General features: G+C 37.4%; 1 protein-coding gene across 1 annotated transcript in view; it reads right to left on the bottom strand.

The window, feature by feature from the left end:
* Window positions 1-1,621: 1,621 nt before the first annotated feature.
* Window positions 1,622-15,276, bottom strand: part of LOC140241681 (small ribosomal subunit protein mS39-like) — a 39,886-nt gene continuing 26,231 nt past the window's right edge. Inside the window, exons 19-24 of the mRNA XM_072321423.1 lie at window positions 14,224-14,303; window positions 12,052-12,120; window positions 11,171-11,212; window positions 9,936-9,999; window positions 3,354-3,448; window positions 1,622-1,914 (exon numbers count right to left, since the gene is read on the bottom strand). Of these exons, the coding sequence (XP_072177524.1) occupies window positions 1,851-1,914; window positions 3,354-3,448; window positions 9,936-9,999; window positions 11,171-11,212; window positions 12,052-12,120; window positions 14,224-14,303 (414 nt within the window). The 3' untranslated portion in view covers window positions 1,622-1,850. The remainder of the gene's footprint in view (window positions 1,915-3,353; window positions 3,449-9,935; window positions 10,000-11,170; window positions 11,213-12,051; window positions 12,121-14,223; window positions 14,304-15,276) is intronic.

Here is a 15,276-nt window from a genome sequence, read left to right as displayed (position 1 = left end):
AGGTTTGCATGTTGACAAAATTGTAAAAGACTTTATAGCTTCATCACAGTGTGCATGTACACATACTTGTGCAACCAGCATCATACTTTACAAAATACTGGGACAAATTTACCACACCCTACAAACACCCTGGCACAAAATCCAGTCACCTGTTCAGCGCGCAAATCAGACACAAATCTGATTCCAGCCATCATCGAAAGAAAACCCAACCAAAAAACATCTCCAATAAAAATCACGGCAGTTTGATGAATTGCCTCTCACTTATGGATGATATTTGATTGAAAATTTACTCTACTCATACAATATCACAAATAAAGAAAGAAAAACCTGAGCAATCTTCACTGCTTACCCAACCACAATTGAGTTTCAGTGGGTTTTACACCATCATGGGGTCTCCAATTGGAAATGCACTGATCTTCTTTGAGAACTCGACATTTGGAGAAAATGGCTCAGTCACTTTATGATCGTGATGTACAGGAGACTCCTATAATTACAAAGTCCTTGGGACCAGCACTTTTCACTCGTTATATCAAAATTTTGTTATAGAAAAACAAATAAAATATATAAATATATATAGATGATTATTTTGGGACCTGAATTTTTACTTTATTGTAAGAAAATTTTGTTAAAACTGTTATAACTATTATCATGGGAGTACATTGTACGTGCAAGAGATGTAATTTATGTCCAGCAAATAATTCATGGAAGTTTGACACTCACAGATCACCTTCAGTTTTCACGACAAAAGAAAAGAATGTTTCATCTCTTAATGTCAGATGTGCATTAGAAACAGCAACAATGCAGTCACGAAGCATTTTAGAAAAATAATTCATATCACTAATCGTAACAAAGCATATTAATAATTTATATCTTAGAAGTTAGCAGTATTGCTTAAGAGAAAACAACTGATGTAATAATGCATTATCAAAATGCAAAGATTATGCATTTTAACATGTGAACCAGTTGAAATCTACCATCCTGGCAAAATCCTCTTAATTTTGATACATGCAAAAAAGTGCAAAATCAAAACAAACAGAAGACGGAAAGGTTTCATTACAATCAAACAGCATATCAAGCCACAGAATTTTTAAATCGCATATGTTTTCAACAAGCAGGGTTCTTGGTCACAATTGCAAATGCAAATTAGGTGAAGTTATGATGGTATATCTTGGCACTTGTAGAGTCTTAAATTGTGGGTGGGGAGGTTGCAAGATTGGTGTATTTTCAGAAGGATCTCCTGATGACTCAGAGAGAGTTTGTTCATCTTCTTGCTGCCGACGTCAGTGTTCCAGGTGGAAGTAAGAGAATCATAGAATATATATATATATATATATATATACAGGGCTCGACACTAACGGTGGCCCGGTGGCCCAGGGCCACCAAAAACGCATGTCGGGCCACCAAAATCAGAAATGAAGAATTTGGTGGCCTGATCGGGCCACCAAAAAAGGTCGGATGTTTGCCTTTGGGCCACCAAAAATAAAAGTTAGTGTGGAGCCCTGATATATATATATATATATATATATATATATATATATATATATATATATACACATATATATAATATATATATATATATAATATATATAATATATATAATATATACTTTAAATTCCTTCTCTTCTCAAAACTGTTGAGAAGTTACGCTCCCGTTGCTCTTCACACATGATGGGGCTGTGCAGAGATGCAGCAAACCTCTGTCAAAGTCAGTGTGACTGCTGCCAGCTTTAGGTGTCGCTTCACATCAAGTCCCGCAGGAAGAAGCGTCGGCCTGGGAGAGGTGTAGGCAGGAAGGAGGGGCTCTGGGTGAGATGCAGGCGGGCGCCGACAGGTGTCCCCATGCTTGCTGCCTAGAGCACTGAACTTTGACTCGACAGCACCTCCTCTTCCATCACAATGTCCTCAAGATGTTTCCTTTAAAAAAAGCACAGAGAAACATGCATGCACAAAAAAAAAAACACCCCACAAACTAGAAATGTTGCTGATGGCGACTGGTATGCCTCAACCATATCGTGTTATTCTCCAAACAGGTCTACTGACAGTACAGTGACCTCCTGGTATAATGTCCTTGGGACGTATGTTCTTTCATATTTCCAAAGAGGTTTCTCATTATCTCATAAACACAAACACACAGAAAATTGGAAACCTGCAGCCCCATCTAAACCATAACTGTACCGTCCCTTTACGCTCCATACCAACATTTGTCATGACAAAAACATCTGTCATGACAAAATCATTTGATGTCAGACCTGAACATTATTGCAAGTGTACTTTAATTTCAATATGAGCATTACGTGTAATGACTGGAATACAAACTGATGAAAGTTTGCCAAATGATAAGAGTATTTACAGTGTGGGATTAGAGCTGAAAGATTTCTCTTTTCCTGCTAAGCAGCTCTGCTTCCTAAAATTAGTATTACTTTTTTATTCTTACATCACTCATGAAGCTTCTATGATACACTATGCTGCTTTTGGTTGACCACCAAACATGATATTCACGTAGAATATCTTTTATAAAATAAGAGTTTAAATATAGACGTGTGGTCTGTTTTGCAATACAAAAAAAAAAGAACACCAGTGAATGCGGTTACTGAAAAAGAGAGTGGTAGAGAGAAAGAGAGAGAAGGAGGGAGAGAGAAAGAAAAGAAGTCACCTGTGGAAAACAGATCATCGTGTTTTTGTTCTGGGTGGTATTTCAGCATTTCCAAAGTAAAAGGGCACATTTCAGGGATATCGGGTTATTTTCTGTTTCAAATGTGCACTAACCCCCCAATACTATACAATCTTTAAGAACTCTTTTATGAGATATAATCTTGCCCCAAATTGCTTCAAAGAAGCAGTCTATCAGAATTTTTGCCAAAATAAAAATTTGGGGGGTCATAACATCGGACAGACAAAATATTAGAAAGTTTTGTCTGTCCATGTTATGTACATTCCCAACTAAGTCTAGAACGGGTATAAAACACAGCGTTCAACAGAATTTTAGTGCTGTTACAATCTTTTCAAATCAATATTAGACCATTCAGTTGAAAAACGACAAATTTTCAATGAACATTCATTAGTTGACCTTCCTATGTTAGTACATTGATGTCCATAGTGTTACCTACGTTACCCCCAAAATCTTTATTGTGGCAAAAATTCTAAATAGATGGCCTCTTTGAAGCAATTTGGGGGCAAAGTCATCGTTCACTACAATGTTCTATTAAATTGTATTGTATAAATGTATTGGAGGTTTATGTACACTGGAAACAGAAAACAACCTGACATCCCTGAAATGTATCCTTTTCCTGTGAAAATACCCATCTAGAAAATGGTGTCCAGCTGATGAGGAAAGAAGTGTGTGGACTGCTTACCTCTGCTCGGTGCTGAGGGTAAACTCTGCCTTTATCTTGTCGGCCATCCCCAGCGCTCCAGTCAATCCACTCACGACGCCCATCTGCAGACACGCCTGAGAAGAGAGAGAGAAAAGGGGGTCACTCTTATTTCTTTTCACAACCTCCCTCTCTCTCTCTCACACAAATGAAATAGTAATAATTCTCTATCTCCATAAATCTCTCCATTTCCAAAGCACAAAGTATCTGCGGTGAGGCACTGACGTGTTAGGGCAGAAAGAAAAGAAGCAGCATGATGAATGGCGGGGATTTCCCCCTCTAATTGTGGTCATCCGTTGAAGCCAGGGATGCAACAACAACTCAAAGACTCAACAATAAAAACTCGAGATGCATTTTCTCATCACGGTCTCTGAGAAGATTTCCTAATTTTTCTGATTTCTCCACAGACCGGATAAGCCGAGCATCTAATGCGCTGCGCGTGAATTGGGGTCTGGTCATGGGGAGAATTAGGCCCGTGATGTATGGCCGAGATTTTCGTCCAGCTTAGTGCGGACGTCAACAAGGCAGGGCAAAAGGAAACAAGCACATATTTTGCTCATCTTGTTTTAATGAGGGGATGATGAAGGTATCAAGCAGAATTGAAAATAGTTACAAACAAGCAAATTTACAAAACCAAAAATGAGAGATAATTAGGACAAGGCTGATGCATGGCTCCACACCTCCTTAGAAGTTATCTAGGTGTAAGACTTTGTCTTTTCTTGATCCAACGACATCTCCTTTATAATGAACATATTGAATTATTCTTAACGGCATAATTTACCATGTGCAGATGAAACAAAAACCCAGCATTAGTGCTTTAAAATAGTTCTAAAATGTGAGTTAGCAATAGAAGCAATCACTGTAAAAATTCGAATCAGTAAAATTGATGTTAAGTATTGTTAAATATACAAAATGTGAACAATAGCTTTAATAAAAATGCTTCCCTGATTAAACTGTCTACAGTTACAGTTTATGGAGAAAATATTGATATCTCCATATATTTTAGGCTTTATTGTGAAAATTGTATATGTAGGATGTTTTGAGATATACAACAGACCTACTCATATGCATCAAATGTGATATCTTGAACATTTTTTAAATCACTGCTCCCAAAGGTAAACAGGACCTGTCATGTCACTGCAGAAAAAAATGTCAAAAAGGAAAATTAACTGAAAGCACCGCTGGGCCTATGCTGTCCCTCTTTAAATTATCTACGTTTACAAACATGACTGATGAAAAATGTGCACAACATTTGGCCATGTGAAGTCCTGTCAAATGCCTTACCATGATTTTTGACCTCTGACCTTTGACACAACAGCCTTGTCTCGTTGAACTTTTTTTTGGGAGGGGGCTCAGAGGCCCCTTCGACTTGCAAAAAGGTATTGCCGCGATGTTTCATGACGTTTCTCTTTCGAGTCTCCCGCATCTTTTGACATCAAATTTGCTATGCTTGGGTATGCAGTTTCAGAGTTACACATAAATATGTATTATGCATGTTTGACCAAAAATTGCTCAAAAATGTGAATTCTTGTACAATTTCAATGCAAACTGTGCTTACAGTCAAATTTCATAAAAGCATGATTATTTGGGGGTTTAATTGATTAAAATCATTTAATAATGTATTTCCATGTTCAGAACAATGTTGCAGACAAATTTTATCGAAAAAACAATGGAAAAAAAGTTGAAAAAACAAAAAAATACATAAGAAATTCAAAAAACAATAAAATACTAAAGAAATTTTTCTGATGGCACAAGTTTTTTTCATCTACATTTGCTAAGGACACTAGAAAGAATACTTACAAAAATGTGCCTGATTTGAGCTTTGCTGTGTGATTTATGGCACATAGTCTAATGCAGCATTACACATAAATTAGCATAATTTTGCATAAATGATTATTTTTTTGAAAAATCAACTTTACAGTTTTTAGATTACGTCACAGGCAATGTGTGTGCCAATTTTTTGTTGCGATCGCTCAGTCGACAGCCGAGAACTAGAGGGGGACCCTGAGAGGCTCCTCTTCTTATAATATTTTATAATTATAATTAGGTGATCCGAGTATCCTCTCGGATCACCTTCTGTATCTGTACAGATTCTTTCTTCTTCTTTCTTTCTTTCTTTCTTTATTTCTCCCCAAAAGTTGTGCAGAGGTTAACTCGAAAAGTTCTTCGACTATCAATTTCAAACTTATACCATATATGTATCATGTCCCAAAGACGACAGATGTAATGTATCATTGTGATTGGTCGACCGTGCCTATGACGTCATTATGTGAAATCACATTTTCGCTCGTATCTCAATAATGGAATGGAATTTTTCAATGAAATTTACTTCTATACAGCTCAACTCAAGCTTTTATCACTCATATTCTCAAAATTTATCTCTACACCAAAAACATATGCGTACGCGTGCGTTGAAATGTTGACATGCTCCAACTGACCTTAAAACTTTTTTGCACACGTTTCAGATCATTTGGAGCATTTTTTTAAAAATTGAAAAAAATGGATGGACGCGTACGCGCATATACGCACGCACAGCTCGTATGCAACAGAAATTCCCCGTCTTTTCACATGGATTGGATATCTAAGCTATCAAGGAATGATTCCAACAAGTTTCAAGTCAATCCGACTCAATATGACGTCATACGGGTCCGTCAAAGTTGAAATTCTGCGCGCACGGCAATGGCGATACACACCGCATATATACCAAAAAACTGCTAATTTTAAATCCCATTTAATTCGCCAGGATGGACGGTGACCCCCCATTTTCGTTACATATTCTGAAAGCTGTAGAGTTGTACATATCATTTCATGGGTGCCCGATGCTGGCAAAATGACTAAAAGGTTTCAAATTCCTTAATGAAATAAAAAAAAAGAAGGAAATTTTCAAGATGACATCATCAAATTTCAAGTTTATTCAAGCCTATCTCACTTATCCTTGGCCGATTTTCACCCAGATTTCGGTATGTTGTAGCTTATTGAATGTTCTTTCATTAATATAGCAACAAAATTTTGATTGGACGACGTCATCACCACATAAAATGGATTGAAAGTAACCTTGTCAAATTTGACCAGTTTACGTGTTATCTCTATGGGAGTGCAGTTTTTCTGGAAATGAAAATTGACATGACTGTCTTTATCGAGCACTAGCTCACTTACGCTTCGGTGGATTTCTCCCAGATTTTAATATGTTGTAGCTGAGACTTTGGGTTATCTCTACTGTGCCCTCCGTTTTTTCATTGGACGTCGGGATCACGTCGAAAAATTTGATTTGACACTGGCACTTGGCTTCAATGTAGCGTCATTCTGCTTAATACACAGAGCCTATGGGGGATGAAATAGCTCAGTGGATAGCGCATCGGACTTTTGATCTACAGGTCCCATGTTCGAGGCTCATCCCGGCCAATTCTTTTGCTTTTTTAAAACCCTTATATTTTTTCTTTTTCTTTAGTAAGTCTTATTCACCTTTCCTAACTTTATCTTTTTCTGATCCTTTTATTCTCCTTCAAATTTCTATACAATACCTTAACTTTTTCTTTATTTTTGTCTCTTTTTTCCAGTTTCTGTGCAATAGATCAAGAACAAGTCCTATCAACCCCATATTTTGCACATGTTTAGTTCATGTCACGAACATGATTTCATATATAACAACTATTTCCTCCAACACCATCTTGGGTAGGTAAATTACGGTCAAAGGTCAAAAGTGTTTAATCCTGTACATAATTGTATCTTGTTGAATACTCGTCCTATCTTTCCCACATTTTACAAACGTAAGGACCATGTTGCAAGAATCATTTTACAAAATAACAACTTTTTGGTCAGATGCCATCTTGGCTGTGTTAAGTGGGGTCAAAGGTCAAATATACTTCATTCTGTAATCTCATTAGTGTATATGGTTTCATCTTATGGTTTCATATTATTATAATTATCATTATTTTTGTATTATTATCATTACCAATATTATTATTATTATTATTATTACCAATGTGTTGGCTCAGTGAGTAGAGCGGATGCCCTCACAATTGGGAGGTCGTGGGTTCAAACCTCGGCCGCGTCATACCAAAAGACGTTAAAAGATGGGAGTTGCTGCTACCTTGTTTGCTGTTCAACAGTTGAAAAGGTTAGAGCAACGTCGATCTGGCGCTGCTCAGAGGCTGCCGGGCCCACGATCAATTGGGCAAAAAGAATTTCCATTCTTGGACAATAAAATTTGGAGTTAATATCCAAAACAATTATTATTATTATTATTACTATTATTATCATCATTATTATTATTATTGTTATTATCGTTATTATTATCATCATCATTATTACTATTATCATTATTTTTTTATTTTTTTTTTTTTGGGGGGGGGGGGGGAGGGCCTGAGAGGCCCCCTTCTTATAATCATTATTATAATTACTATTATTATCATTATTATTATTATTATCATCATCATGATCATCTTCCTTATTTTTTTTTTTTTTTGGGGGGGGGGGGCAAAATTACAGTGAACATTGACTTTGACTTTTCACCATCACCTTCCGAAATTATGGCCCTTTCATTTCTACCTTTTCCACGGCATATAACTATAGCTGGCCATTAAGGTCACTGTTTCACAGCTGTGAAATAGCTCATGTTCCAATTCTGTAAATTTTAGACTTCAACAATATGGGATTGGGCCAAAAATCTTATCAACGCATCTGAATCTCATGTAGCATACCTGGACCACATACCCAGTAAATAAACTGAATGGTTTTTTCCTAAATCATGATAAAAAATCTGGGTGAGATGGACAGACGGCTGGTAGGACAGGCATCAAACTGACGGACAACCCAAAAACATAATGCACCAATCAGGGTGGAAGTGGTAATATGGTATGCACATAGGAACTGTGTTGATGACATAGTTCGGGAAATCTTTTTTTTTTGTCAATGTACCAGAATCAAATTGAGTAATTCTGTGCTTGTGCTACTAACAGACCATCCATCTCAGGCTTTTGTGAAGATATAAGAAAAAGCACAATAAAGCAGGAACAAATGCCCAGTGATTTGCCAACGTTTCTTCCCAATGTCAAACTCACATCATCACAAGTTTTCTTCCAAGTGCAAGCATTTCAATGATGCGTTTTTGTTAAGAAGCCAGTTCGGAGTTAGCTCATGGCATGAGCACATTGATACGAATGACCTTTCTTTTTTCTCAGTCATTTAGGGGCACTTCACTAGTTTTCAGAGCAACATAATGCATAAACTTTACGTAACAATTTATGCATACCTGCCAACATTTCAAGACGAAATATCTTACTTGTGGATTGCAAAAATCTTATTTTATATGCAAACTGAAGTGAAAAATCATACTTTCGGTCAAATCTTCAGAAAATACACATGAAAGGTATATCTAAATATTTTTTAAAAATCTGATTTCTCTGACAGAAAATCTGATTTTGCTATTTTTAATGTAAAAAATCTTACTGAATCTGATAAAATCTTACTAGTTGGCAAGTATGTTTATGGGATTCATCGATCCTGTTCAAACAAAGAATGAACTTGCCTAGACCGCATGACCAGAATGATCCCTCAATTAACACTTTGGAAAGCATCCATTTCATTATTTTGCATTGAATGTACGAACAATCTTTTTCTATTGATATCGCCAAATACCACTTTTGCTGTCAGGTGGATGTGCTGGCAGGCAGTATTTATAAGGATTACATGAATTATCATTACATCACAGATGCTTACCCGGTGAATTCAAAAACCAACATGCTCGTGGGTACGAATGACCTTTTTCTGCTCATGCGCAAAGTGGAACTCCGAACTGGCTTGTTGTTTCAGTGCTGTGTGTTAGACAACCTTATGTGACTGAGGAATTCCATTTAGTTTATGGCTCTTGTCCCAGTTACAAGCACAATGTGCATTATTGATTAGAAAAAAATAGCCTCAGGCATCACCCTCAAAGGAATAAGAAGAATAATGAATAAATCAGAACTGCTTTACTCCTAATGACCAAATACGAGTGCAAGTAAGTGCTCAGAGATGGGATTACATGACCTTTCTGTCACAGGGTGTGTTCAACAAAGAGCTTTCCTTAATGACTGCTCCGGAGATGACTGACACCCACACCGGAAAATCAATTCAGTACTTTGCCATGTCTAGGTAGGCAACAGCTATCAATACAACATCTGAGCAAAATAAACCATATATACAGCTTTTGAATCATGCTCTGTGGTTATTATACTTCAACTGTGGAGTTGCACTTTAAACGAAGACAAAGAAGAAGAAGAAGAAGAAGAAGAAGAAGAAGGAGAGACAGACTTTAACTGGGTTGGAGTTCACCAATATTTATCATTTTCAAACATCGTCTCATTTTAGTTTGATAGATTACGAACGAAAACATGAACAAGAGACTTGATACATTGTATGTTAAGAGCTAACCTGAATACAACAATCTTGCCTTTGGAACAAAGACAAGACATCCACTCTGAACAAGTGATGCCTTTCCTGCAGGATAATTCTAATATTTCCACAGGTGTTTAAAAAAAAAAAAAAAAAAAAAAAAAAAAAAAATCTTGCAAGTTTGACTCTTACCAGAGCTTTTGTCTCTTCCTGCTCATCTACACAAATTTGCAGGAAGTCCTCAAGAACAGCAAGGCTGTGAAAATTGGCAACATTAAAAGAAGGAATGTTAAAAGGTGAGTAATAATAACTTCACACTACTACTACTTCTACAAATTCTGACATTATAAAAACAATAACAACAATGATAATGATAATGATCATCATCATCATCATCGTCATCGTCATCGTCATCTTCGTCATCATCATCATCATGTAGTATAACAGTGATAAAAGACTGCCATATTACATCAATCATATTCCTAGAGATTAGAAACAGTGGAACAATCATTCTAGTGCTAAGAAGTCAACAACAAAAGGTTACCAGAAACAAGAATTTTAGGGTTGCCTAGATAGGTGATATATAAGCTGAGCCAACCCCGCTGCCAGTTTGATGACATAAATTTGATTTTTTGGATTTCTGAGTTTTCTTGATACAATGATTTACAAGCGTAGCCACCCTCGTCGAAATTTATGCAAACATTAACAACATAATGCTGCCCTTGGGTACTACCAAGAAAATCTGTAAGCTTCAAAGTTGATGCAGAGTTCAGGGCAGAGGACTCGATCTATCAACCCTCAATTCGCCCATTGAGTTTTCAGCAGGGGGCCAAGGTGCTAATCCCGCAGCACCCGATTTTATATGGTTGGCTTGATGATTCCTAACTGTGCTTCACTCCCAGCAAAAACACTGAACTGGCAAACGGGTAGAGCCAGAATGGCTGGGGATTATCAACTCAACAATGTCATCAGCTATGTGTACAATATAACACAAAGCACATAAAACATGCAAATAGCACGCAGTGGGAGGCGAAAAAAGAAAATGCTAGTCACATGTTAGGGGTTGACACCAAGCTAGTTTTCTGATTAGATGAAACAACAAAGGCTAATAATGACTGGGTTGATGGCAACAATGAGATTTTAAAAAAAGAAAAGAAAAAAGACGATGGGTTATTAGTCACTAAGTAAACTGTTTTGATATCAAATCATAAACAAAACAACTTTCAAGAAAATTATGGTAGGTAATGCAGTCAGATGGAAAATGTGTCAGAAAACAGCTTTGGTGCCAAACAAAAAGTAAATGACTTCTGTTCTACCTTCTCTTAGTTGTTAGTTCACGCAAAGCATCAAGCAACTAGCTTTACGACCTATCCAGTTATAGTCAAAGAAAATATGATTTATCTGCAGATAGAGGCTGCAAGACATACCTCGGGACCTTCTGAGTTTCCTTGAACAACTGTAATGCTTTCCTGAAAGGACAAAGAGAAAGGTGTGATATTAACTCTCTACAACAGCACCAAATTACAAACAAACAAACAAACAAACAGGCACACAAAGCAATTGCACAGATACTTGTTAAATGGATGATATAGTTTTGGTTTAGACCTGTTTTCAGGTTTCTAACCTTGTTTTTTTTTGTGTGAGATAATGAGAAAACTCTTATGACATATGAAAGAGCATGTAATTCCAAGAGGAATTCAATGTTTATTTGATGAACATTGGTTTTGAAATGGCTAAGATATCCAAAACAGAGCAATCCTTTCAAAAAGGTGGGACCCATCTTTTATTACGATTGCTTTGCTTTACTTTGTTTTTTTGACATCTCAGCCATTTCAAAACAAAATTTTCATTAAAGAAACTTTGAGTATCTCTTGAAATTGTATACTCTGTAACATTTCATAAGTGATTTCTTAGTATTTTGCATAATAAGTTAAAAGCTCAATCCTCATCTCAACCAATACTATACTATCCCTCTATGCAGTTCAGTACACAGAAATAATTCCAAAGTCAGGACTGTTTTGATATAAGCACATTTTTTTACATTCTGTGTGTTATATTCTTGTTTTTGTTCCTTATTACTTTCTGGAAGTCCTCTGCGGAATTAGGACTTGGCACGTGTGCTAGCTGCCTGCACCATGAAATACTGAACACAGCCGAGAAACATAATGATACGTATTGTTGTCGGCATGACATGATTTTCGCTGCACATGAGAGCATGTCACACAACACCAAGCACGGGGATGCACGACCTGAATGCGACTTCACCAGGTGGTTACATTCCCGAGTCTGTCCCGCGACTGACTCTTACCATGATGCGTCCAGTTCTTTGGCCTGTAGACAGATGCTAACCAGGTAGTCCATGGTCAAAGTGCCAAATCTAATGAGGAAACAAAACACAACAACAGAAAGTGACCATAGCATCTTTACATGAACGATAACAATAAAAATGGTAAAGCACAAAACTAAAAAACAAGCAGACAGGCAGTTTCGGGCATTTTAGGGAGTAATAAGATGGGTGGTTTTTGGGCAGTTCAATTACTAATGGGTTAAACTACTTGTGGACGCAAGGACCAATGAAGGACGGCAACACATACAATGTATCCAATTGGTATGTCGTCTCCTGTTTGATGCTTGTTTAATCACCTTGAGAGAAAAGGAAAGGAGCAGAGTGCGGCCTGTAGATACCAAGTTTGTGATGATTTCAGTCTACTTTAGTTTGTTCTGTGCCTCAACATCTTTATAACTATTACAGTATGCATGCATGAATACATGTGTGTATGCACATGTGTATACTACATATCATGTGTATTTTGAATTAAATGAATAAACATACATGAAAATGATATCTGAAAATGATATCTACATATGAATTGCCATTGTTCTTGAAAAAAGAAGAAGAAAATTACTCCAAGTCAAATTACCAGTGAGATTCACAATGAGCAATCAAACATAAAATGGGGTCGGTGATGCAGCAGAGGAAATTGGCGAGAAAAAGCATGCTCCGCTGGGCTGCACGTAATCCCTGTATTTCTGGCAGATTGTGCAGTCATGTGTCACGTTCAACCCCCTTGCCTTCCCAAAAACCAAAATACAAAAATCTCAATATTTATGGCACAAAAGATATGCCCCGACAAAGGCATGAATCAACAGCAGTGACAAAAAACACAATGCGGGTGAAACTGTTAAAAACAAACCTAGAAAATTACATATTTTGAACTCATCAGGTTAATGGACCTTTATGTGACACAGTAAATCTCATCACTATTTTTGGCTCTGTGTGGTTGGTTGCAAAAGACTACAAGAATAATGCTAATAGCACACGTTTGTTTGGTTTTTAGAAAGAGATGAAATACAAAAGACTTTGGTCACACCTATGCTTGTAAGTGGAATCCCCAGTCAAAGCCGCATGAAGCAATTTCCCCGGTTTTTGAACAATTTCTGTCCCAGATGATATGGTTCAAATTTGCAATTTGAGCTAAAATCAGTCAGATCTGCAGCAGTTTGAGCAACATTTCATAACTTTTTTCTCCTTTGACCACCAATGAAACTTCTCCCCATCGAGTTGCTTGCTTTTCCTACATTTCTTAAAGTCGTCTCAAACGTGCGGTGGCCGTTTACTTGACAAGAATAAACACGGAACTTCTCGAGAATTCTTCCATGATTCTCTGTCTCTCTCTGAGGTCACGTGTGGAGGAAGTTGGTGACAGAATGACCTCTCCTAAAGAATGCAATGAATTCGAACATCTGCTGCAGTATTCAATGGGATAAACACCCCGCATGGAGCGCAAAAGTAAACCTTTTTCCCCAAACCTTGAACCATCCCAGATGTGCAGAGGGGGCCAAGTACAAACAGCGCAAACTTGCTGTCAACATGTTTGGACTCCTTCCAAATTAAACAGCCGCTCTCCTCCAGAACTGGCGATCGCAATCCCAAAGTTTCTGGTATTCTCTTTTGCTTCTTTTATACCCTCTCAAAGAGAAGACCTCTAACCTTAAACAAATTCTAAATATTTGTTTGCCCTGTAATATGAAAACTCATAAAACAAAGCCTCTGGCAGCCTAGAACCCTCACCCCACCCCCCAATAACACTCATTTGGCTGGAATTCAAGAATTTCTGCAACTTTGCCCCACATATGGAGTTGAACTTTTCGTAGGTTTGGACCTCATCCAAGGTAGCTGGGTCCTACGTCAGGGCAACTTTGCCAAATAAGGCAACATCAACAAGCTTATCTACGCCCCGCCATGCAGAAGTAGGCAAGAACAAGGGGTGGGATGAGGAAGATTACACAATTTTGCTCAAAACTATTACAGGCGTGGACTCTAGCATCCTGCCCATTGCCCAACTGCATGGGTAAAAGAAAAACACACTAACAGCCAGTCAAACCACTAGATGGTATAAGCTCTTACATTTGTTTTGTTTTGTTTTGTTTTTTTTCTTTTGTCTGTATAATTATATCCTGTTAGTATAAGACTACTTACTGGATGGAATCAACCCTGCTCTTGGACTCTCTTGCAGCTGCAATGATGTCTAGCGCAATGGAACAAAACTTTGACTTCATCTGTTGGAAAGAGATGGATAGATAGATAACATAAGAATAGATAGATATATAGGCAGATAGAATGATAGATAAATGGATAGACAGAGAGATAGATCAACAGATAGATAGATAGATTAAAAGATAGATGCATATAGACAGATAGAAAGAGAGATAGAGATGTAGATACATAGATGGAAAAAAGAGGAAGATAGATAGATAGATTATAGATAGAAAGAGATATAATGTAAAGCATGATATATTCGCGGCACGAAATTTTCACGAATTGGAGCCGACGGCCTTTTTGCAGCATGAAATTTTCGCATCCACAAAATGTCAAATGTTCAGGAGAGCCAAAATACATGGCGGTCAAAGCACTGTAGCGAATGGGATAGCCTTCCCTTTGACATGCAGTTGTGGCTTCATTTTTGGAGTATTAAAAGACAGTTGGGATTTGGACAGGACATCACTTAACCCATTATTTGACCATTAATCCAAAAAAGTCATTTTCACCAAAATTGAAGATACAAGGTCTTGTCACCCCAGCGACGATAAACTATAGAGGAAACAAAACATGGACATCCAGTGCAGGAAAGGTCTAACATGGTTATTCAATCAGTGCTAGTACTGTTTTTGTATCATGACGTAAAACTGAGGTTCATTTGCTACCGTTCACACATGATGCGCGGGACATATTAAAAAAAAAAAAATCTGCAGTGAAGAGAGCATGACTCCGGGTATCCAATCCTGCAGACCTACTGGGACTCATTGCATTATGGGGTTAAAAAACGGGAATTTCTCTTCACACAAGGTTTACACACACCGCTCAGGGCAAACTCTTACGATGTCTTAAAGCAAAATCAAATTTGATCAATTTTTGCATCATGAGCTGTCTCGCGATAATGGTAACAATATTTTTATGTCCACATGCGTGAATCAATGGTTTATGCAACACGTTACAAAGCTCGAAAGTCAAAAAGCATTGATTTGGGGTGTG

This window comes from Diadema setosum, chromosome 18, assembly GCF_964275005.1.
Source record: "Diadema setosum chromosome 18, eeDiaSeto1, whole genome shotgun sequence".
In the NCBI taxonomy this organism is placed as follows: domain Eukaryota; kingdom Metazoa; phylum Echinodermata; class Echinoidea; order Diadematoida; family Diadematidae; genus Diadema; species Diadema setosum.
Note: the sequence above shows the minus strand (reverse complement) of the source record. Positions and strands in the feature narration are given on the sequence as shown.